General features: G+C 55.4%; 1 protein-coding gene across 1 annotated transcript; it reads left to right on the plus strand.

Moving 5' to 3' along the window:
* Positions 1 to 32: 32 nt before the first annotated feature.
* Positions 33 to 15,728, plus strand: GGT5 (gamma-glutamyltransferase 5). Its single transcript, XM_074356001.1, has 12 exons — positions 33 to 2,677; positions 8,270 to 8,400; positions 8,697 to 8,792; positions 9,311 to 9,506; positions 9,975 to 10,132; positions 10,553 to 10,699; positions 11,534 to 11,670; positions 11,963 to 12,153; positions 12,516 to 12,622; positions 12,789 to 12,907; positions 13,043 to 13,153; positions 15,280 to 15,728. The coding sequence occupies exons 1-12, from the start codon at positions 2,511 to 2,513 to the stop codon at positions 15,424 to 15,426; spliced, it is 1,707 nt and encodes a 568-aa protein (XP_074212102.1). The 5' UTR covers positions 33 to 2,510; the 3' UTR covers positions 15,427 to 15,728.
* Positions 15,729 to 24,862: the final 9,134 nt, after the last annotated feature.

Raw genomic sequence — 24,862 nt, forward strand, 5'->3', positions numbered from 1 at the left:
GGGGGCCCAGGGCGGGCCATGCCAAGCACTGTCCTTCCTCACCTTGAGCCCCAGGACCAGGGCCAGGCCACCTCTTCGCTGCGCTGGGCAGCAGCACTTCCCAGTGTTGGCCACTGGGAGGCGCGTGGCCCCAGCGTTTCTTCCATGGATGCTGGGAAGCCGGGTACCTCCTCAGCCTGGTGGGCATCTGGCCTCACCCTGCCCAGGTCACACGGAGGTGAAGCCAAGGTCTGGTGGGTGGGATTGGGCAAGAGGCTGGAGAAAAATGTGTTGGTCAGAGGCAGGCCCAGGGGGCTTTCCAAGCAGAAACCCAGAGTGAAACCCAAGCTGAGCTCAGCTCTGAAGGGAGGCCTGGTTCTCAGGGATTAGTCAGCTGGAGGAGGTCCCCAGATCCCCGAGGGTCAGGGCTTGGATCCATGCCCCGGGGAGGGGGCAGGTCTGGGGGGACATGGTGAGACTCAACCTCCCACCTCCCTCACCAGGGCCAGCCCCTCCCGCCCTCTCTCGGGCCTCCTAACTCATTCTTTACGCACAGTTTAAGGCCTGAAGTGAGGCTCTGGGAAAGCCTGGTGGAGGTGGGCTGGGGAGAGGGGGATCTTAGCCAGATAACCCCCTGCCCAGTGAGCATCCTTGGGGCCCCCTGAGGGTGGGGGCCCAGGGGCCAGGGGATGCCAGGTCTGAGCCCTCCTTCATGAGGTAAAAAATCCTGGTGCTTCCAAAATGTCCATAGGAAAACAGTGTTGGCCCGTAGAGCCCCCTTGACCCAGGTCTGAGCCCTGAGCCCTGGAGTGTGGTGTCTCTGAGGTCCCTGGGGGCAGGATGGAGGCTGGGCTGGTGGGATGGGCAGGTCTCTCCTCAGCCCTCATTTTAGCCCCAGAGAGGCCATGGCCCATTTTCATGAGAGAAGACTGCGGCCTGAGGGGCAGGCCTTGCTGATGGAGGTGGGGGCTGGCCTGGAGCTCCCTCGGCCCCAGGCACAAGTGGTGTGCAGCCTCTTCCCCCAGTAGCCTCTCCAGCTCAGGCTGGCAGTGGCTTCAGACTTGGGACCTGGCAGACTGTGTGGCTGTGTGGGCACAGTCCCTTTCTGCCTCAGTTTCTCCATTGTACCGGGGGGCTAGAGACCAGGGAGGGCAACGCTCAGCTGGAAAGGAAGCTGGGAGAATGGGGGCTATGGGGGACTGTGTGGGTGGGACTCCAGCCCACAGCCCCTGCACCCTGTGCCCTGCTAGTCTGGTGGAAGGGTCACCTCAGTGGGCCCTCACTCCCCCCAGCCACCTCCCAGCTGGGCACCCTGTGGCCCAGGCAGGGCAGGGCACAGGCCAGTGTCCCCAGGAGAGAAGGAACCGTCAGCACAGGAAGAGGGAGGCAGACACGCAGCAGGGATGGGCAGAAATGCAGGTGGAAGGGACCCCCATTTCCCCAAGGCCCCCAGTGGCCTTTCCAGGACAGCAGGCCCTAGGATTGGACAGTCTGATGGGCACTGGGTGTGAGGGGCTGGTCACAGGCTCTGTCCGTATTCCCCACACAGTGGTCTTGTCATCCTGGGTGTCTGGGGCTCCAGTTGCCTGCCCCCTGAGCACACAGGGAAGTTGAGCGCCTTCCTGGCCCCCTGCCCTGCACCAGCCACCCCCAGGCCGGGCTTTGGCTGAGCCGGGACTTGAACCCGAGTCCTGAGTGACATTGCCTTGTTTTTCCCTTCCCTCTGCCTCTGGCCCCATTCAGCCCCACTTCTGTGCCCTGGCTGCCCACAGTGTCCTCTGGCTCTGGGGATGCTGAGGTGAGCTGCTGCTGGGTGGGGCTAGGTGAAGAGAACAGAGTTGGGGGTTCCACCCTGGCCCCCTATCCCGCTAAGCCCAATTAGGGGCAGGGGGTTCTGCATAGGCCTGTACTGTGCTGTCCTGGCTTTGCTGGGATGCGGGATGCCCTGGGAGTTCTGCACCCCAGCCCCTGCCCCGGGACAGCAGGTGCCCAGGGGACAGCCCTGGGCGCTGGAAGGGCGCTGGCCATGGTGGGGTGGGGTGGGGGGCATTTGTTCCAAGGCTTACGGTGTGGGTGGTGGGAGTGGCAGCGAGGGAGTTAACAGCAGCCAGTCACCCTTCTCTGGAAGGAAAAACTCCCCATAAAAGCCCTGCTGCCTGGCCTCCTGCCAGGGCCAGACCAGAAGCTGAGAACTGGAAGCCCAGGCTTCGGCCAGCTCTGCCTCTGCGGTGGATGCTCCAGGAGGCAGCAGCCCCACCGCAAGCCCTCCAGCCACGCACCCGCCTGTCTACCTGGCTGCCTGCTGTGCGTCTGGAAACCTGTCTGTCTGTCCTGAAACCTCGACTCTGTCCAACTGTCTCTCTGACCTTCCTTCTCTTACTAGCCTCTGCCCAGCCTATCTCTGACCTCGTCTGTCCATCTGTTCAATCATCTGTGAGTCCATCTGCACACCTTCTTGGCCACTCATCCACCCATCTCTCTGAGCATCTGTCTGCCTTCTTCCTTCCCCTCTCCCCCCGGGCTGCAGAGCCATGGCAGGGGGCCATGGGGCCACGATCAGCCTGGTCCTGCTGGGGCTGGGGCTGGGGCTGGCCATCATCTTGTCCACTGTGCTCCTCTCTCGGCGTCACTGTAGCCCCCAGGCCTTTGCCCACGCTGCAGTCGCTGCCGACTCCAAGATCTGCTCGGACATTGGACGGTGAGTAAGTGGTGGGTGGGAGCTGGGTGGCCCTTGGCGCTGGCCCCTCCCGGACACTTTGTGACCAGTGGTGAAGAGTGTAGAGAAGCACATGTGCATGCCTGCTGGCATGTGGGGGCCACGTGGATTGGGCTCCAGCAAGGAAGCAGCCCCAGGACACAACCCTTGCACAAACCAGGTAGCACGTGACTGATGGAGGTTTGAGGGTATCGATAGCGTGGGCAGAGCAGAGGTGGTCTGTGAGTCAGTCCTACTCCAGGGCGCAGGAGGCCCAGAGAGGGCACTGCTATGGTGTCACTGGTTTGGCCCAGGTTGACCACTTCGGAGAGGCCATGACAGTTTTCCCAGGCTGGGGTCTTCCCCCAGGGGGCATGGGTAAGGGGCTTCAGGGGCTCAGAATGTGAGTACTGGCCGGTGCACAGTGCTGCCCGGGGCCAGTCTCTGCTCCTGGCTCGGGATCTGGGATACCTGCCCCTGATGATACCATGTCCCCAGGGGTATCGGGGTCTGGAGTCAGGCCAGAGGCGAGTGGAGTGATTTTGATGTTTGGTGGGCTGAGTGAGGGGGGCTGTGGAGAGGGCCCCCAGCTGGCATTTCCCGACCCTCTTCCAGGAAGCCCAGCCCATTGTAGGCTTCCACTGCCCACTGTGGCGGGACGTGGCAGGATGCCCCTCTTGGCCCTGCCCCAGTCTGGGCCTGTGGGCCTGGCAGGGAAGGGCTAGCATCCCTTCCCTGCCAGCCAAGTCTCCTTTCTGGAATAGCTGCCTCAAGGGCCCTTGTCAGGATCAAAAGTGCTTTGTAAACCGAAGGGGACTGTCCCAGGGCAAGGGGTGTGTGGCCGAGTCCCACCCAGGGTACACTGGGCAGATGGCATCCGTGCCCCCTTCATCCTGGGCTCACCCCTCTTCCTCATGGCCTCACTCTGCTTCATTCATTCCTTCCTACTTCGTCTGCCCTGCCTCTCCCGCTGCCCCCTCTCTGCCTGCTCCTGGTCTGATCCTCTGGGCTCTACTCAAGGCTCCCTGTCCCCTCCCCCAGGGCTCCCTCTAGGGTAACAGTGGCTAAGAGTGGCAGCTTAGGGACATGTGGGCGGGGGGGCAGGCAGCTTGGTCTCCCGAGGGGGCTCCAGGGGGACAGGAGCCCCTCCCATGCTCTGGAGAACTGCGCAGGCGCCGTGCCCACCTGAACCTACATTTGCAAAGATGCAAACAAGTCAGGGTTTCAGCCGCAGGGACACTGGGAGGGGAGGCGGCCCCCAGGGGTGGGGGGCTGCTGCCACGTATGTCTGAGGTGGGTGTGGGCCCGCTGTGTCTCGCCAGGTCTTTGCTTCGGGGGGGTCTCGGAGGCATGCCCTGCTGTGCGCGGGAGGGCGCAGAATTGAGGTGTCTGCTCCGGGGCACCCCCTGCAACTCCCGCTGGTGAGGAGGGCGGATGTGGTTTCTCCCTATGTTCTGTGTCCCGCCAAACAGCGCTCCACTTCCTGTCTGTGTTTTTAAGAAGCCAGCAGCAGGGGGTAGCCTGGAGCGTCCCCAGCTGCTGTGGAACAGGGTCACCCACCCCGGCTGGGCTGAGGGCCTCCTAGCTGAGATCACACCCGCGAGGGCCCCCGGCCATGCTGCTGCGGGGTCTGATGGGGGCCGCCCGCTCACAGCCTCCTCTCCTTCCACCCCCCAACCCCCATCTGCCCTCACCAGCAGGGCCTCCCAGACCAGCCTCCTCCCCCTCATTAGCACTGGGTGCTCTTGGTGGGGCTGGGCCTTCTGCTGCCGCAGAGCCTGGTGGGAGGGCTCCTCAGTTACCTGAGTGAGGACCCTGCACCACGCCTAGTGGACAAACAGGAGACACATGGTGACAATGAGGGTCCTTCTCCTCTGGCCCGCCACCTTCCGGCGTGATTGGCCCAGTGTATTAGGCGTGTGGGCAGACTGGGTGTTCTGAGGCTCCGAGTGAGTGCTTGTCATCTAGGTAACCTGTGTGACCTTCAGGGTTCATGGTGGCTTATAGGCTTTGTGACGTCTGTCTGCTGTGGCCGCTCAGAAATGCCACACAGGATCCTCAGGAGAGGATTCATTGTTCCTTCCCAGGAGGCACCTGCCTGGTGTCACAGTGCAAGCAGGCCCAGCTGGAGTTGTCATTCTCTGCTGTCCCTGCAGGGAGGGAGACTCACCTGGGATGCAGGAGGGTGAAGCCCTCCCAGGGTCCCCAGAACCCCAGTGCCCCTGGGGTCAAATCCTAAAGGCCAGAGCATCCTTGGTCACATGAGTAGTTGTAGAGGAGCCTGGCAAGGGCCCAGAGCGCTTGTCCTGTGGGGCACTGGGGTGTGGGCTGGCACTGGGCTGTGTTGGTGGGGAGGGGTTGGCCCCCAAGGACTGGGTCTTGTCAGCCGCTCCAGACTGTCCAGGGGTCTGTGGGTCATGCCTTCGGTGCAGAGGAGAGCAGGGACTCTGGACAAATCACTGTGCCCAGTGAGCCTCGGTTTCCCCACCTGTGAAATGGGGCTGGTGTCCGCACCTCCCTCGTGCACGTGCAGGTGATGAGGCTCAGAGCTCGCCTGGCCCAGAGGAGGTGTCCCTTGATGGCAGCCACTCTGACCACTCACTGTTACAGTGGCTTGGACTGGACGTGGTCAGACCCGCAACAGGGGACCCAGCTGTGGGGAAGGCTCCGAGAGCACAAGGGTGTGGTCCCTTCCTCCCTCCCAGCCCCTGTGACCCCAGTGGCTCTCTGGACTCTTGGCCAACTCACCAGGAAATTACTGCATTTCCTTCCTGCTGGGGCTCAGGAGGGAACAGCCTGCTTACCTGGGCACTGTGCACGCGCGCGCGCGCGCGTGTGTGTGTGTGTGTGTGTGTCTGAGTGTGCGTGTGACAGCAGTGATGGTGACAGCAGCTGCCTGGCTCCTTGGGGACAGGCATCCGCTGGCCAGAGCAACCCCCATTCACAGCTGAGGAGACCCAGGCTCAGGGAGGTCAAGTCATGTGCCTGGTGTCACCCGGCTGGTGAGGAGGAAGCCCAGCCTGGGTGGCCCTGAGCGTGTTTGTGGCGCATGGTGGTGGGCATTGTGGATGTGTGAAGGTGTGTGATGCTACTCTACCAGCCGCCCCTCCACCTGCCTGCCATTGTCCTGGGGTTCACGGCGGTGACCAGGTGGTCGAGGCTCTTGTCCTCGTGGTGGGGGAGACAGACAGTAAATCCATACCTGGTGCTGAGGGGTTGGAAGTGATTATTGGTCATTCTGCATATCCTCTTCTATAAAGTTTCTGTTAAAATCTTTTGCCCACCTTTCTATCAGGTGCATATCAAATGCATTTTCTGCATTATTAAGACAATCAAGTCATTTTTCTCCCTTTTAAAAAGTACAATGGACATTAAACCACCCTTGCATTCCTGGGACAAACCCAGCTTGCTCATGATTTAATATCATTTTTATTTATTATTAGGTTTGATTTGCTAATATTTTGCTTAGGATTTTTTTTTAGATTTTGAAAAAAAATTAAGTTTATTTAAGTTTATGTATCTATCTATTTACATATGGAGGCACTGGGGATTGAACCCAGGACCTTGTGCTTGCTAAGCACATGCTCTGCTGCTGAGCTGTACCCTCCCCACTTGCTTAGGATTTTTCCCTTTATGTTCATGATAGCTACTGGTCTGTAATTTCCCTTTCTTACCATGTCTGTGTCACAGGTTGGTATCAAGGTTATACTGGCCTCATAGAAAGAGCTTGGAATTAAACAACAACAAAAAAAGAGCTGGGCAATGTTTTCTCCTTTTCCATGGTTTGCAAGAGTTGGCTTTGTTTTGCTGTTGTTTCTTGTTCTTAAAATTTGTGTTGCTCCTAAAATGTTTGGAAGAGTTTACTGGTTAGTCTTCTGAGCCTGAGTTTTTGGGTATATGTGGAGGTTTTAAGTAACAGATTCTGTTTCTTTAATAAATATGAGACTATCAATTTTTATTTCTTGTTGGGTGAGTTTTAGTAAGTTCTTTCCAAGGAATGTGTCCAGTTTATGCACGTCGTCATGTGTACTGGCATACAGTTTTTTATCTTTTTCACGTCTGTAGGGTCTGTAATGCATCCTCGTTTCCATGCTTGATATTGATAACTAGAGTTTTACTGTTCTTGATCTTGATAAGGGTTTTTTTATCAGTTTTATTCTCTTTTTGAAGAACCACCTTTTGGCTTTGTTGATTTTGTATAATTACACAATTATTATATATTTATTTCCTCTTTCACTAGTTTCTCCTTTATCTTGATTCTACTTCCATTGAGTTTATGTTGCTTTAAAAAAAAAAAATTCCCCTTGAGATACGTCTTGGGAAACACAGATTATAAGGTGGGTACATAGATGATTGATCTTTAAACTCTCTTCTAATATATGCATTTCAAGCTATAATTTTCCCTCAAAGTGTTACTTGCCTGCATTCCACACGTTTTTGTTGTTCCCATAAATATTTATATTTTTATTTTGAAAAAGTTTTGCACCCACAGAACCATGGAAAGAGTACCCATATACTCTTCAATTAGAGTCAATAATTGTTTATATTTGGCCACATTCTCTCCCCCCACCCCCATATATCTATCGTTCTGCATTTTTGGAAAGTAAGTTGCATTTATCATGACACTTTTTCCCTAAATACTTAATACATGTATTTACTAAGAATAAGATTATTCTTCTGTACAACCTTAATACCATTATCACACACAAGAAATTTAACCTTTATACAATCGTACACCTAGTCCAATTCAGATTTTTTCCTAGTTGACCCAATCTCTCCCCCTCCCTTTCCTTCTTTCTTTTTTCTTTTCCTTCCCTTCCCTTCCCCTTCCTTCCTTCCTTTCTTTTTTTCTTTTCTTCTTTCTTTCTTTCTTTCAATTTTTATTGAAGTACAGTCAGTTACAATGTTGTGTCAATTTCTGGTGCACAGCACAATGCTTCAGTGACATAGGAACATACATACATTTGTTCTCATATTCTTCTTCACCATAGGTTACTACAAGATATTGAATATGGTTCCCTGTGCTATACAGTATAAACTTGTTTATCTGTTTTATATACATGTTAGTATCTGCAAATCTCGAACTCCCAATTTTTCCCTTCCCACCTCCTTCCCCCCGATAACCATAAATTTTCTATGTCTCTGAGTCTGCTTCTGTTTTGTAAATAAGTTCATTTGTCTTTTTTTTTTTTAGATTCTATGTATAAATACCATGTGGTATTTTTCTTTATCTTTCTGGCTTACTTCACTTAGAATGACACTCTCCAGATCCATCCATGTTGCTACAGATGGCATCATTTTATTATTTTTTATGGCTGAGTAGTATTCTATTGTGTAAATATACCACAACTTCCTTATCCAGTCATCTGTCAATGGACATTTAGGTTGTTTCCATGTCTTGGCTATTGTAAATAGCACTGCTGTGAACATTGGAGTGCATTATCTTTTCGAATTAAAGTTTCCTCCAGATATATGCCCAGGAGTAAGATTGCTGGATCATATGGTAACTATATTTTTAGATGCTAGCAGAGCAAGCCCAGATGGGGAGGCCAGGGCAAGGGAGCCAGGTTGCTCACTCTGTGCCATGTCCCCCAGAGCCATCCTCCAGCAGCGCGGCTCACCTGTGGATGCCACCATCGCGACACTGGTCTGCACTGGGGTGGTCCACCCCCAGAGCATGGGCCTGGGTGGAGGGGTCATCTTCACCATCTACAATGCGACCACAGGTGAGTCCACATGGGACCCCCATGGGGAGGGTGGGCTTGTCCACAGGTGCTCACAGTGTGGGTCTTGGAGACATCCCGAGTGTACGGCTGACCTGCCCGGTCCACCCAGGCCCTTTCCTGGGTCCTCTTGGTGTGCACCCCCCATCTCTGCAAAGCCTGTAACACAAATATTAGCACAGGGGCCAGCTCATGGTACAGAGAGAAATGGAGGCCCAGAGCAGGGCCAGGACCATCTGAAGGGGACCATGGCACACAGGGAGTGCCCCTGACCCCCCGCACACCCCGCACACCTCCAGGGCTGGTGGAGGTCATCAATGCCAGGGAGACGGTGCCTGCCAGCCATGACCCGGCTCTGCTGGACCAGTGCGAGCAGGCTCAGCCTCTGGGCACAGGTGAGAGCCTGGAGGGGCCAACTGCTCCCACCCAACCAGGCCACTGGGCTGGCCAGAACCCCCATGAAGGGCCAGTGCTCCTTGTGGACAGGCCAAGACACCCCAGCACTGGGGGGCAGCAGCTGGGGATGGGGGCGTTCTCCCGGGGGAGGGGTCTCTGAATTGGGAGGGGTAGTCCTAGCAGAGGGACCAGCCTGGCTAAAGGTCTGGAGGGTTCAGTGGAGGTGCGTTGGTGGTGTGGGGTTTGAGGGTCCTGGGGCCAGCTTTGTGCTGAGCATCACAGGCCTAGCTGTGGACTATGTACAGAGGGGCAGTGAGGGGCCACGGGAGTTTGAGTGGGGAGGGACATGGTACAATGTGGGCTCCAGGAAGCTCACTCTGGCTGCTGTTGCTGAGGGGCTAGACGAGGGAGGTTGGGGGGAGATGGGCCACGTGTGAGGGTTACAAGAGCCCTTGGGGGCCAGAGGGCAGGGTCGGGGTGGCACAGGGGCTGGGGCGTGACACCCTGCTCCGTGCAGGCTCCCAGTGGATCGGGGTGCCCGGGGAGCTTCGCGGATATGCCGAGGCCCACCGCCGCCACGGCCGCCTGCCCTGGGCACAGCTGTTCCAGCCCACCATCGCTCTGCTTCAAGGGGGCTTCCGCGTGCCCCCTGTCCTGGGCCAGTTCCTGAGCAACAGCCTCCTGCGGCCTTCCCTGTATGCATCCTCCCTGAGGTGAGCACCTCTGGGGGGCCCAGGACCCCTCCTCCAGTCAGGGGCCTTGGACGGCCAGTTCTTCACCGTCTCAGTCCTCAGACCTCTGGGCTCTGCGTGGCAGGATGGAATCGGAGGGGCTCAGGCTAGAGGGAGTTTACGCCCAGGTGATTGGTGTGGATTTGGGTTTGGCCACCGCCCTCTGGCCCTCCCTCTGACTCTCTGGACCAACCGACGGGCTTTGGCCGCCCCACTTGCCCACCCTGCCAGCCCCCGACCAGGTCCTCCAGGAGCAGGGGGCACAGGCCTGGCGGGGGGCCTGGGTGATGAACGAGGTGAGAGGCACCAGCCCCACCCACTCCTAGAATCAGCCCCCATCCACCCCTGCACCTCAGGACCCTGGACCAGGACCACCTCCCCGTAGGGTTCCTGCAGGAGTGTGGCTGCCCTCCCGGAGCTGGCCTGCCCTGAGCTGCCCCCACCCCCCAGGCAGCTCTTCTTCAACGGGACAGAACCCCTGAGGACTCAGGACCCTCTCCCGTGGCCCGCGCTGGCCGCCACCCTGGAGGCCGTGGCCGCGGAAGGCGCAGAGGCCCTCTACACAGGGAAGCTGGGCCAGCTGCTGCTGGAGGACGTTGCCAAGGAAGGTCAGGGCGCTGAGGTCCCCCTGCCCCGCCAGAGAAGGAGGGGTCTGAGCTCCGGGGTTGAGGGCAGACCCTTCCCAGGCTCCAAGGGAGGCCAACTGCTCCCCAGGCTTGGAGAGGCCATGTGTCCAGTCCTGCCTACTGCTGGCCTCAGGGTCCCTGTGGTCAAAATCCCGAAGAAGTGGGGCCCTGTGGATTAGGGCCAAGGGAGGGGAGCTCTCGGTGGCCTCCTCCACCTCCCCCATGACTTGCCCACTTCTGGTCTCTGTCCACCAACCCCCCCCACAAGCCTGACCGCTGTCCACATGCCCCCCACCAGCCCTCTGGGGACGAGGGGAGCCCTGCCATGTGACCCAGGGTCACAGGTGATAGTCCCCGCCTCAGTTTCCCATCTTACACGGAGCCGTCTCCGTCCCACCCCAGGCAGCCGGCTGACCTTGCAGGACCTGGTGTCGTTCCAGCCGGAGGTGGTGGATGCCCTGGCAGTGCCCCTCGGGGACTACACCCTGTACTCACCGCCACCACCTGCGGGGGGCGCGATTCTCAGCTTCGTCCTCAATGTGCTCAAAGGTGAGGCCCTAGGCTCTGGGCAGCCCTCACCTCCTCCAGCTCAGCTCCCTCCTCAGATGCTGAAGACGGGGCTGGGAAACGGGACAAGACGGTGTGTTCTGGAGCCACCCTCTGGTGCGGTCCGTGCAGGAGGCTCTGCTGAAGGGTCTGGAGTCCTCCACCCACTGAGACCCCCCAGGTCACCTGGCCCAGGGCAAGGAGCAGGTGGCTCTGCAGGTGGTGAGCTGCCTGTCCAGTGTGTGCTTCCGGGGCTGAGGCCTGGCCCATTGCAGCCTGCAGGGTGGTGGCGGGGGGTGGTCCTGGCAGTGTCTGGGGCTGGGGCTGCCGGTATGGACTGTATTCATTCCCTGTGGCCGCCAAAACAAATGATCACAAGCAAATAACCAAAACCTGGTGGCTTAAACAACAGAAATTTATCCTCTCATAGTTCTGGAGGCCAGAAGTTCAAGGTCAAGGTGTCCACTGGGCCCCATCCCTTCCCAGGGGCTCCAGGGGAGAATCTGTTCTTTGCCTCTTCCAGCTTCTGGCAGCAGCCGGCTTCCCTGGGCTTGTGGCTGCATCCGTCCAATCCTGGCCTCCGTGCTCTCACAGCCCTCTCTTCCCTGTTTGTCTGTGTTATGAGGATGTGTGTGATTACGTTTACCGTCCACCCTGATAAGCCAGGATAGCCTGCTCCTCTCAAGACCCCTAACTTAATCACACATTTTACTATAAAAGGTAATATTCACTCTTTTCCCATGTAAGGGAGTATTCACAGACTCTGGGGATTAGAACGTGGACAAGCCTGCCACCGCACACGATGACCACCCCCCCCCGCGCCCACCCCCTCCCCAGGGTTCAACTTTTCCGCCGAGTCGGTGGCCAAGCCCGAGGGGACCGTGAACTTATACCACCATCTTGTAGAGACGCTCAAGTTTGCTATGGGGCAGAGGTGGCGGCTGTGGGACCCTCGAAGCCACCCGAAGGTCCAGGTGAGTTGCCCTGGGCTGGTGGAGAAGCCCCTCCCCTGCCCCAGATGAGCAGGCCAGTGGGCACTCCATCAGCAGACCCTGAGAGCCTGGCTGGGTGAGGCTGGAGGGATGTGTACAAGGTTGGTTCTAGAACAGGATGGCCCAGAGCAGGGAGGGTGCACCCCCTGGGGACTGCAGGGAGCCTGGAGTGGCAGGTACGGGAAGCAGTGGTGGCACTGCATCTCAGGGACCCTCTGCTCTGTGGGTCCCACCTGGCCCCTCCCTGACCCTGTCACCTGTCTGCCTGCCCCAGAGCGCCTCCCAGGACCTGCTGGGGGAGGCCCTGGCCCAGCACATCCGCCAACAGATCGACGCCCGGGGTGACCACCAGCTCAGCCACTACAGCCTGGCTGGGTCCTGGAGCCACAGGATGGGCACGGCCCATGTGTCTGTGTTGGGAGAGGATGGCAGCGCCGTGTCCGCCACCAGCACCATCAACACACCGTGCGTGGGGCCCGGGGGCAGGCCGGCAGGCCCCGTGCCTTCTCGCCCTAGACCCGAGCCCCCGCCTCGCCTTACTGTGTCCGGGGGGCAACACTTCCTTGCTGTTCTCTCCCCTTCTTCCTTTCAAAAGAGGTCCTACCCTGACATCTCTGGCTGAAAAGGCTGCTGAGAGGGTGGCCCTGAGCCTAGATGGGGAAGGGTCTTGCCTGGGAGGATGACCTGGAGGGGGCAGGGTGGATCTCTGGGGCTGGGGCCAGGGACAGGACAGCACCTCCGGCATGCTGGAGGCGGTGCTAAAATGAGGGGCTCCTGGAGAGCTGGGGGGGCGAGAGGTGGGAGCCCACCTCACATCCCATCCGCAGCTTTGGTGCCATGGTATACTCACCACGCACGGGCGTCCTCCTCAACAACGAGCTCCTGGACCTGTGCTGGAGGCGCCCATGGGGCTCCAGAGCCACCCCGCCGCCCGGTGAGCCGGGTCCCAGGGTTGGGAGGGGAGGTGGGCGGCCCCTGTACCCACCTCACCTCGCCCAGCTGTGGCCGTGCAGTGGTGCATGGACGGAGATGGAGGGGCAGCCCAGGAGGGGACTGGCGGGTCAGAGCAAGGCTGAGGGTGACACCTGTCTGGCCTCCAGTTCCAGGCGAGCGGCCCCCATCATCCATGGCCCCGTCCATCTTGGTCAACGCAGCCCAGGGGTCGAAGCTGGTGATCGGCGGGGCTGGCGGGGAGCTCATTGTCTCCGCTGTGGCCCAGGTGAGCCCTGGGGCTCCTGGCAGGAGCGTGCCCCCGCCGGGCAGCCCTGCTGTCCCGGGGCAGGGAGGGGCTGGGGAGGGTGGCTGGTGCCCTACGCTCCCTCCCTCCTGCTCTGCGTCCTCCTCTCTCCCCCAGGCCATCATCCAGAAGCTGTGGCTGGGCCTCAACCTGCAAGCTGCCATCACAGCCCCCATCCTGCACGTGGACAGCAAGGGCCGGGTAGAGTACGAGCCCGGCTTCAGCCAGGTGAGGCCGCGTCCGAGCCCCCTAGGCCAGACGCCTCAGTGCCTGCTTCAGAGCCCAGGGGTGGGTCTCAGCTGCTGAGAGCCTTACACTGGGCCTGCTTGGCTTTGGGGGCCACCAGGAGTTGAGCATCTCAGTGGGGGAGGCACCAGACTGGTCTTGTGGCCTCCAAGGCAAGGGACAGGGTGTCATCCATGCGTCTCCCTTGAGCACCCCAGTACCTTGGTCTCTGCTCTGTATGGGCCGTTCTCTCCAGAAGCCCGTTTCCCGGGTGCAGCCTCTCAGCCTCTCCCTCCCGTTTCCTCAGGTGATCTGCAGCTTGTGTCTGCGAGTTTATCTACAAAAGAGTCTATTAACCCAGGGAGTCTGCAGAGGACTTCCCTCCAGGCACCACGGGCTGCCTGGCTGCTGGTTCTGATTCTCAGTTGCCCAGAGGAGCAGGTCCCGGAGCTGAAATCTCTCATCAGCTTCCTTGAACTTCTCTGGGCTGGCAGCTGCCCTCGTGAGGACCCAATTTAAAAGACTAGCAGCTTTTCAGGGCTCCAAGCTGCCTTTCCTTCTGAGCCTCTCTGGTCTCAAGGCTGCCTCCCAGGTCCCTTAGAATTCTGGGGACCACAGAGTGAGGGGCTTGGGTCTAAGGGGGTGTATAGTCCTGAGAACCTTGGTCTTTGGGCCTGGGGACCTCAGTCCATCAGGCTCAAACTCTCAGGGTCCAAGATCCTCCCTCCCTCCCTGTCTAGGGTCCTCCCCTCAGCAGGACGTCAAGGGCTCCCCCCAGGGCTCATCCTCCTTGGCCCTTCTCCTTGACCTTGACTGAAGGTCTTTATTCTGTGAACACCATTCTCCAAGGACCTCAACTCTGAGAATTCAGACATGACAGTCTGGAATCCAGTGACCCACTAGCTGAGACCCTCAGCTCCCTTGGAGAGTTGGAGTGTTGGCCGTGCATGTCTAAGGCCTCCCAAGGAGAAGGTCCTCGACTCTGGGTGGAGACCTCAAGTCTCCCAGGGTCTTCCCGGCCAAGGCCAAAGACTGAGGCCAGGAGGGTCATTGTTCCCCAGGGCCTTGAAGTTTGGTGGCTATGACCCTAAGGAGCAGTCTCCGAGGACCACGGGTCCTGCTGTGGCCATGGGGACCTTGGCCTTCAAATCTAAGGACACTGGGTAGTTAGCACGTCAGGCGGAGAAACAGAACCCAAGGCGGTGATGTCTGGAGACCTCACACTGCTCACACTCAGGCCTTGCCAGCTGTCAGGTCGGAGGCCCTGGTCCTTAGGGCCCTGGTGGGTGAGATCTTCAACCTTAAGTAGGAACATGCGGCCAGAACAGCACAGGTCTCCACGCGCCAGGAGGGTCACAGACTGGCAAGAGTGGGGACCACACCCGAGGCAAGGCACTCAGCGCCTTAGAAACCAGCACCTGGGCCCTGACGTCCTCCAATTCTGTACTCACCATCTCAGACCTGAGCCTTTATTTAGGGCCCGTGCTCTGAGTGCCTCACCTTGAGGACTGTGGGTGCCTTGGGCCTGGGGTCCATGTCCTTGGCCTCATGGGTGTTCAGAGCAAATGGGGTTGGACATTTCCGGCTGATTCCTCCACCAGTGGGGCCCTGAGGAGCCTGGTTCCCATGTCCCTGGCATCTGGGGTCTCCGTCTTCTCACGCTGGCAGATCCTAGGCTACCAGCAGCGCTGGCACCAGGGCGGGTCCTCCTGTTCAGGAGGGGCGGGAGCGGGATGTTGAGTTGGACTCTGCCTTCTGGAGGGCTTTTCTTTCAAGGTCCTCGAAATTGGAGGCCTCTCAGCTCCGGTCCCCAGTACCGACCTTTTTGACCGAAGCCCCTGGAGTCCTCAGGTGTCACCCTGAGGCCCGGGGTGTCTGTTTAGGACAGAAGCGAGCCTGCAGCCCCAGCTCTTCTAGCCTGGGTGCCGTCCTCCGGTCATGCTCCCCAGAGCTGGGCTTCTCCTCCGAGGCCCTTGGAGGGGAGGCTGCAGACTCCATGCCCTGCAAACACAGCTGCATCCAGCGCCCTCCAGTCTCACCCTGAACCCCTAGTCCTGCCTTCTCAGTCGGGGTCCTCAGAGCCCTGCCCGGGCCTGGCTCCTCTGTGACCTGGCCTCCTCTCCTTCCAGGAGGTGCAGAAGGGGCTCCAGGACCGAGGCCAGAACCAGACTGAGAGGCACTTTTTCCTGAATGTGGTCCAGGCTGTGTTCCGGGAAGGGGCCTGCGTGTATGCCGCCTCAGACCCCAGAAAGGGTGGAGAGGCCTCAGGCTACTGAAGAGGCTGCCACTGCCTCCCGTCCCCCGTCCATGTGTGCCCAGGCTGGCCTGGCCCATGGGACTGAGTGCTCTGGCAGGATCTGGACCCCTTGGCCGGGTGGTCAGCCTGGGGCTGCAAGAGGTGGGGACAGCCGGGCAGATGGACTGTGGGGGCCGAGCCCTCCCCCTGAGCCCCCTGTGGCCCTGCCCTGGCCCCTCCAGCCTTCCCAGGCCTCTCACCCAGGGCTGTGCCCCCCACCCCTGACCCCACTCCCTACCTGTGTATCCTCCAGCCCAATATTAAAGAATAGACTTCACTGTGGCCCAGTTCAGGGTCTTGGTGTGGGAGGGGCCCTCAGAAAGCTGGGGATGTGGCCTGGGGGCACCTGCCCCTGACTCCTGGGGGCCGCTGGCCAAGGCCCAAGACCTGGAAGACGTTAAGACCTAAGACCTCCCTGGCCCCCATCCCCAGCATGTTCTCAGCACTGTTGACATTTCAGGTGAGACCTTTTGGTGGGGGCTGTCCTTGCATTGTGGGGCACTGAGCAGCATCCCTGGCCTCCCTCACAGCCAGTCACCAAATCACCACTGATTGAGAACCGCTGCCCTGGACCCCAGAGCCCCAGCCGCTGTGAGCGGCCAGCCACTGGGTGGGCCACCCTCCCTGGGGGCGTCTCGCTGTACTGGCCTGGGGGTCCTGCCCTACATGGGCTCCTGGGAGCTCCGGGAGTTCCTTTTCCACCCCAAAGGTCCCTCGGGGCGTGCCTCTGCCTGGCAGGGCTCCACATCCCATTCTGCCCTGGAGTTGGACACATAGGCCGGGGGTGGGTGTGGGCTTCCTGGCACTGCTGAGCCAGAGCCCCACATGCCGAGGCCTTAAAACAACAGACGCCCTCCCAGCAGCATCCACAGAGCAAGATCACTGGGTCCTGCATGCTGCGGGGGGGGCTGGTGCCCCACTCCCGACACCATCTGCCATCCCCGGGGCTGTCACCGACCTAGAGGCGCAGTTACCCCTTGCAAGCTGACAGGTCCCCACCCAGGCTCTAGCCCAAGTTTCTGGAACATCAGACCCACATAGCCACTCATCCAGTCACCTCCAGTCCAGAGCATCTGGGATCCACAGGCACTTCAGACTCAACACGCCAAACCAGAAGCCGCTCTGAGGCAGCAGGAAGTTCTCGGGCGTCCAGCTCTCCCTCCATCTGCGTGGCTTGGCCTTGGCTCCATCTCCTTGTCCCTCTGTCTCCTTGCTGCTGCCACAACCTCGGTCCACATGTGTACCTGCCGTGAGGCCGGGTGTGGCCCTCCTTGGCTCCTGGGGTTCCTGAAGGAAGCCCACTCCTCTCCCTCCCTGCACATCCCAACCCAGGAGACCTGCCTGGCCCCTGCCCACATCCCTCCTGGACCACAAGCAATGCCAACCAAGGTGCCTTCCCAGCCCACGTAGTGACTCCTACAGCCTCTTAAAACATCTAGTAACACAGAGGAAATCAAAACCGAGACTGCGGTATCTTTAAAATAACACTGACGGCAATATAGCTCAGCCCTCACAGAATACAGCTAAATAAAGCAGAACAGTTACATAGTTACATTAATAGTAACTTAAATAATTACATTAATAAGAAGAATCAAAATAAAGCATCTAACATAAGAAAAGGACAATCAGAACAGTAAGGAAAGCAAGAGGAAGGGCTTAGCAACAACCGAAGCAGAAACTGATAAATTTGAAATCAGAAGAGGTTTATAAAATAAGCTATTAGGTAGCCAATCAGTAAAAATGAAGGACGTGTAAATATGCCAAAAAAAAAAAAAAAAAAGAGAGAGAGAAGGGGAAATAACCCAAGCAAAAGAACAAGTTAAAGTATTAGAAAAAATTACTCATTTTTACTAAATAAATTTGGCAACTTTGACAAAATTACTTTCTAGGGTGCTGTAAGTAGGATTGTGACAGTTAAGGTATACTTACACTAAAAACATTGCTGTTCATCTGCAATTCATATTTAATTGGGCAACCTTAAATCTAAATGACAAACAGTCCCAGAAGGGGCGGAGATCTAGACATGTCAATGATCACAGAAAAACTGAGCACGCTGCAGGAACGCCTGCCTGCCGCAAGTGCCCTTTTGGAAGGTTTCCCAGGGGAAGCGCGTCCTGCCGTCAGGACCGAAGGCCTCTCCTGCCACTTCAGCTCCCACCGCGCAGAGCAAAAGGAACATTTCCGGTCACTTTATGGAGTCAGCACAGGACTAGCCCCAAACTTGGCGAAGCAAACCAAGGACCAATTGTGTTTGTGCAACTCAACACAAAACTCAACAAAATACTAGCAAGGAGAATCCAGCAACACGTTCAAAGGGACAGCAGGTCCCAGAGGGGCTGACACAGTCCTGCAGGCCATGTCCCTGAGGACCTCTGCCTCTCATCTTCCTCCAGACGAGAAAAGTCAGTCACCTCCATAGAGAGGCATCTGACAAAATTCAACACTCTTTCTTGATTTAAAAAAGACAAAAAAAAAAAAAAAATCACTGAATAAAATGGAAATAAATGGATATTCCCTTAACATGAGTATATACATTTCCAGACAGGGACGGCGTCTGTTGGACGCTGACTAGGGCCTATTGCATTGCTTTACGTGTGAAATCTCAGTTCTTGTAATTCTCCCGGATGGTGGGAGCTGCGACCCTCCCAGTCTCGCAGTAGGTACTGAAGTGCTAACGCTCCCAGGCCGCGTGGGGTAAGCCCCAGAAATGGGAACTGGGCAGACCGATGGGAAAGATGAGTCTTGACCCCTACTTCACACCACATACAGAAATTAATTCCAGATGTCCCTCAGGCTCGCAGAGGAAAACGAAAGTAACTTCCTGGGCGAATGTTCCAGCGTCATTTATGACAAGGACCTTTGTTTTCTTCATTGAGTTGCATCAGTGCTTTTGTAAAACAAATAAAAAACTCAAGTAAGCAAACCCATCAGATTTTAAAACACACTGTAAACAGACAGTAGTTAAAATGGCATAAAGGGGAGGGTCTAGCTCGGCGGTAGACCATGTGCTCAGCACGCACGAGGTAGGTCCTGGGTTCAATCCTCAGTCCCTCCACTAAAAAAATTAAACAAATAAACCTAATTACCTCCCCCACCCCCCAAAAAAACCCCAAAACAAAAAAACAGCAGATAAATAAACCGATTAATCACAACACAAAGTCCACAAAGAGAAGCAAATAATTATGGAAATTTTGTCTCTGCTAAAGGAACGTTTCAGCAGTTATGATAAAGAAGACTGGTTAACAGTCAGGAGCAGAAGCAGCTGTCTGGGAAAGCAGTAGGGTGGGACCCCGCCTTCTCATTTCCACCCAAGTAAATTCCAGTCGGATCAAACATTTAAGGGTTAAAATATAAATATCATATAAATATAAATAGTGTATAATAAATATAAATATCATAAGAAAACATGAGAACTTTTTATTTGTGTTCTCAGAGTGGGGAAGGCCTTTTTAAGCCATGACCTAACATCAAGAAGCCATAAAAGAAAAAAAAAAAAGGATAGATTGGAACATACAAAAATTTTAAAATTTGATGCGGAAGGTATCTTAAAAGACCAGTGAAAACCTTGGGGAGAGAGTTTCAATACATAACATGATATGGGGCTGGTTTCTTTAAGTCCTTGAATATTTAATATCAAAGATACAACTCAACAGACCACAGAAAGAGAACAGCTGTTTCAACATATAAAAAGTTGCTCAACCTCACTGATAAATATGCCAGTTAACATAACAGTGAGATCCCACGGGGACAAAGTAACTATCTCCAGCCCAAAGGCTTCCTCTGTGAATGCTTCCAAACACTGAAGAAAAAAAAGCCAAAAACCAAAAAACAACACACCAGTGGTACACAGACTCCTCCAGAGAACAGAAAAGAGAAAACATTGCCCAACTTTGAATGCAGCCATCATAATCCTGAGATGCAAACCTAACACAGACATTTCATGAAAGAAAGGCAGAGGCTGATTCCATTCATCCACAGAGACGCAAAATCCCTAAACGCAACCAGAGCAAGACAAATCTGGCGAGACGTGTATAAATAAACACGTAAAATAACTCATCACCACCAATTTGGATTTACTCTGGGAATGCATGATTGGCTGAATGTCAGACAATCAAACAATGCAAGTCCCTGTATTAAGACCCTAAGGGAATAAAGAGGACAAAATCATTGACCATCTTAATAAACGCAGAAAAGCATTTGATAAAAATTTCCCAACTCTCACTCCAAATAAAAACACTCAGTTAACTAGACATAGAAAGGAGCTTCCTTAATCTGTTAAGCTGCTGTTACAGAACCCTAAAGCAATCATCATACTTCATGGTAAAACATAAAAGCCTTCCTTTTGAGACGCAGACAGGCATTGCTAGTAAAGCTCAGTTCCTTCCCATAGTGTAAGAGAAGGCCTTGCCAGGGCAAGAGGGCAGAAAAACAAATAAAAGGTATAAGGATTGGAAAGGAGAACATAAAACTGGCAATATTTGTACATACTTTACAGGTAAACTGGTAGAAATAAATGAATTTAACAAGATCACTGGAATCAAGGAAAACACAAAAATCAACGATATTTCTACTTGCTGGTCACAAATAGAACACACCTTTTGAACGGAAATAATTGACAATAGCATGAAAAAAAAAATCAAAGCCTAGAAGTAAAATTAACAGAGGTATGCAAGACCTCTACACTGAACACTACACCATATAATCAAAGAATTTGAGGAAGACCTGAATAAATGGAGGGTTGTACAATGTTTATGGCTTAACATTGTGGAGACGCCAAATCTCCTGCCACCCCCTATTCATCTATAAATCCAACGCAGTCCTAATTAAAATCCTCTCAGACTATTTTTTGTGTGTGGAAATTGGCAAGCCGATGCTAAAATTCATATGGAAACACCAAGCACCAGGACCAGCCTAGGACATCTTGAGGAAGAGCAAAACGGAGGACTCCTGCTACCAGAGACCAAGAATAAGCTATGGCAATTAAGGCAATTTGGTTTTGGTAGAAAAATGAGCTGGGCTATGGGACAGAGCAGTCCCCTGACCTCTGATGGTGGGGAACATAGCAGAGCACGGGGGAAGGAATGGTGCTTCAATAAACAGTGCTGATCAATGAGATAACCACAGGAAAAATGTGTATCTTGACCCCTACCTCACATCATGCACAAAAATCATTCCAGATGGCTTGCAGATCTAATTATGAAATACCACACAATAAGCCTTTTGTAGGAGAACAAAGTACAGCCTTGTGACTTTGGGGCAGGCAAGTGTTTCTTAAGCAGGACACAGCAGGTACTCACCATAAAAGAAGAAAACTTGACAAATTGAAGTGTATTAAAATTAGGAACCTTTGTTCAACAAGACATCATTAAAACAGTGAAAAGACACCACATGCAATGCGAGAGTATTTGCAGTGCTTCTATCTGACAACAAGCTCTTATCCAGAACAAAGATCTCCTACAAGGCAATTAGAGAACTCCAGATAACCCGACAGAAAATGGGCAAAAGACCTGTACAGGCACCTCATAAAAGTGGAGCTCCAGATGGCCAACGAACGAATGAGAAGGTGCATGGCTTCACTAGGTGCCAAAGAATGAAAAATAAGCTGGAGGGGAGGGTATAGAGTGTGTGCTCAGCATGCACGAGGTCCTGGGTTCAATCCCAGTATCTCTATTAAAAAATAAGTAAATAAACCTAATTATCCATCCCTTCCAAAACAAACAAATTGCAAAGTCCACAATATGCTACCACTATACACCCATCAGAATAGCCCAAATGCAAGAAACGGACAATGCCAAGTGTTGGCAAAGACAGGACATAATGGAACTGGCATACGCTGGCTGCCAGTGGGAGTGCCGATGCGTAAAACCACTTTGGAAAACTGGTGTTATCTGCTAAAACTACCACATTCCCGCCTCACGCCCAGCAGTGCTCCTCATCGGAACTCACCCACGTAAACGCACACGTCTGTGCATCAAGACACGTCCAAGAATGCTTCCAGGACTAGCCATTTTCCAAACCAGAAACCACCCCAGTGTGCTTCCACAGGAAGACAGATAAATAAACCCATTAGCTGGGACGATTCTCAGGACAAAAAAATGTCAATTTCGGCACACTGTCCCACGGATGAATCCCAGGGACGTAATATGCAAACGAATCTGGACACAGAGAGCGCCTACAACTCTACAAACCCCTCTGTGTCAGATGCCACCGGGCAGAACCCACCTAGGGTGCGGAAAACTGGAGAGGGCAGTGACCGACTGAGAAGATGTGGGGCTGTGTGCCTCTCCATCTCTTGACCCAAGTGGTGGTTAACTGGGCGAGTTCGCGTGGGACTGATTGACTGAGCTGTGCCCTGAGCAGTGCACCCCTGCTTACAACTTATACTTTATTTACCAGAGTCCCTTTGGAGGCGAAACACCTTTATGCTGATGAGGGACTGCTGGTGGGGGACCAGGAGATCTCTGAGGCCATTGGTGGGATGGGGGGGCAGGAGCTACAATGCTAGGAGGAAAATGCATGCGCTGCTTAACCAGCCAGTCATATCTGTGTGAATGCCCCTACGGTAAACGTGAACCCACCCACAAAGCCTGCAGCCTTTGAAGAAGCAAAAACACAGCTTAATGTCCACCAACAGGAGCCTGGTTGGTGATGTAAATTCTACTGTTGGAGCTTTTAAATTTCTAATTGTAGTAAAATACAAATATCACAGAATTGACTGTCTTAACCATTTTTAAGTGTCCAGCTGGGTGGCATTAAGCACATTCACAAGGCTGTAAAACCATCCCCACCACCCACCTCCACCTTTCCCACCTTTCCAAACGGAAACTGCCCCCATTAAGCAACAGCTCCCCACCGGCCCTCCCAGCCCCGAGCCACCTCTGTCTAGTCTACTTTCTGTCTCTGTGAATTTCCTCATGGGACCTCCTGTAAGTGGAATCCTACAGGATTTGTCTGGCTTATTCCACTGAGAATAATGTCCTCAAGTTTCATCCATGTCGTAGCCCGTGTCAGAATGTCCTTTTTATGACCCAGTAACACTCCATACTATGAATGGACCACATTTGTTTATGCATTCATCCGTTGATGGACACCTAAGATGCTTCCACCTTTTGGCTGTTGTGAATAACGCTGCTGTGAACTTTGGAGGACCCATTTGAATTTTTTTTTAACGGAGGTACTGGGGATAGAACCCAGGGCCTCGTGCACACTAAGCACGCACTCTACCACTGAGCTATACCCTCTCTCCCATTTGAATTTTTTAAAACCTTGTGTACATATTTTCAACACAAATGAGAAACATAAGGCCACGTTTTCAGAACTCTGCCTCTGGTGTGGTAGTTAGACAGACCAACTGCTGCAACAATTAGACCCCAAAATATATTACGGCTTAACCACAGGGAAGTTTATTTATTATTCCCACAGCGGCACTGGATGGGTGACAAGGTGGGGCATGGGGATCCTTCCACATGCTGGGGACCCAGGTTGGCACGGCTCCCAAAGCCATGCGGGCATTGGTGGGAGCGGAGAAGGGCATGGAGTGGTGCCTGTGGCGTGTTACGGACTGGCCCTAGAAGTGCCCCACCCCTTTCTGCTAGAAACCCGTCATGTGACTGCGCCAACGCCAAGGGGGCCTGGAAAATGTAACCCAGCACTTTCAGAAGAGGTCCTGGGGCAGCTGGGACTGCTAAATGACTGGCAGATACCAACTCAATCCCACTTCCCTAGTGGCTTTTGTCCTTTGAAATCGGCTGGAGCCAGACTCCTCCAGGAGGCACCCCCTGGGCTCCTGCTCCCACGATGACCACCCCCTCCTCCTGACCATGCACCATGGGGATGGGGATCTCCCAGCAGAGGCTTGGCCCAGGATGGGCACTCCATCACCTGGGGCTTACGGGAGGAAGCAGCCTGTTGGAGGAGGGGTTCCAGCTCCCATACTGGTCCCTCCCCCATCAGCCACTTCCCACTGTTCAGCCAACATTAGACCCAAGTGGGAGGCTGGAGGAGAAGTGGGTCTTCCCCACCTCAGGCCTGTGGAGGAGTCTGCGGCGGGGCTGCTGCCTCTGTGGCTTTGTGGCTTGGGCCCCACGCGCCTGCACGGCTCCTGCTTTGGTGGGGACCTAGCCTGGCTGTGGCATCCTGCCCCCTGCCCCTCACCCGGGGTGCGGCTAGGATCCTGGGACTGCCTCACTGGCTCAGGTTGGCTTCCTAGCTCTCGCACCATGTCCCCGGATTACTGTCCCCAAACCCCACTAGTACAAGGGATATGGGACTGGCCGCTGGGTTCTGGTGTCATCACTCCCTGGAGCTGTGGTTAGGGGAGACCACCTCTCTGGTGCCTCTAGAGAGTCTGTGTGTGGTTGGGGGATCCTGGGCCCTCACACACACCCAGCAGCACTCCAGACTCCTTAGGAGTCCCTGGGAAAATCCATCAGGTGTCGGGGCTTCCCAGCCTGGCCTGCCCCTGGCACTGGGATTGTCTGAGGTCTGGGGCCAGGGCCACAGTGGATCCCTTCTCTTGCTGGGGAGGGCTGGGCAGCGCTAGGGCCTGTCTTAGAATGAGGCCTAGCAGCTCTGTCCCCACCCCCACCCCCACCGCTCCTTGGACCTGACTGCATGTCCCTTCCTCTCAGCCTGTCCCTCTGCCTGGAAAGCCCTCTGACCAGTCACCTCTCTGAGAATTCAACCCGTCCTTTGAGGCCTGTTGGTCTGGATGCTGAGAAGCTGCCCCTGCTCTCCTGAGCCCTGGTGCACCTGCTCCCATGTGTCCAGGCTGCCGTGTGGGAGGAAACTGACCCCGTCCCTGGCCCCGTCTGGTTCACATCAGGAGGCACTGTGGACCCAGGCTGGTGGGAGGCCAGCCCTGCCTTATGTCATCCCCCAAGTGGAAAGCACCTGCCCAGGGACCAAGGGGTGGGCCCTCAGCCCCCTGTCCTGAGCTGGAGGCCCAGAGAGGTGGGGAGGCAGGGGACAGGGTCTGGAAGGACAAGAGCACTGGACCTATTCCCCTCCTCCAGTCTCCTTGGTGCCGCCCCAGGAGGCCCCCAACCTCAGGCTCTGCTCTGCTCTTTCAAACGTGCCCCAGCGTGCCTACTCCAGGACTTCCCTCCAGATGGGATCTGAGGCTGTCACCCAGCCCCTGACCTCTGCCCAGGACCCTCTGCTAAAGGTGAGGCCGAGGAGGCAGTGTGGCCTGGGCTCTTGCCCAAGTGGTCAGCACTGGCTGGGCCACCTTGGGTAACCTGTGCCACCTGAGGCTAGGGGGAAGACTCAAGGCCCTCCCAGAAGAGGGGAGACGAAGAGGTGGCCTGCACGGACCTTGCCTGAGGCTGTGACCACAAGTCTGCTGGCCCAGCTGCATGGCAGGGGCTGAGTTGAGTGCCCTTCCTGACGGCCTGGGTCCCAGCAGAGCCTGTCTC

This window comes from Camelus bactrianus, chromosome 32, assembly GCF_048773025.1.
Source record: "Camelus bactrianus isolate YW-2024 breed Bactrian camel chromosome 32, ASM4877302v1, whole genome shotgun sequence".
NCBI lineage: Eukaryota > Metazoa > Chordata > Mammalia > Artiodactyla > Camelidae > Camelus > Camelus bactrianus.

What these genes read in the sequence shown, in the direction of transcription:
- GGT5 (XM_074356001.1), top strand. Translation starts at nt 2,511, where the DNA reads ATGGCAGGGGGCCATGGGGCCACGATCAGCCTGGTCCTGCTGGGGCTG. An exon ending in TTGTCTCCGCTGTGGCCCAG is followed by an intron (nt 12,908 to 13,042) that starts GTGAGCCCTGGG and finishes TCTCTCCCCCAG; the next exon opens with GCCATCATCCAGAAGCTGTG. An exon ending in ACGAGCCCGGCTTCAGCCAG is followed by an intron (nt 13,154 to 15,279) that starts GTGAGGCCGCGT and finishes CTCTCCTTCCAG; the next exon opens with GAGGTGCAGAAGGGGCTCCA.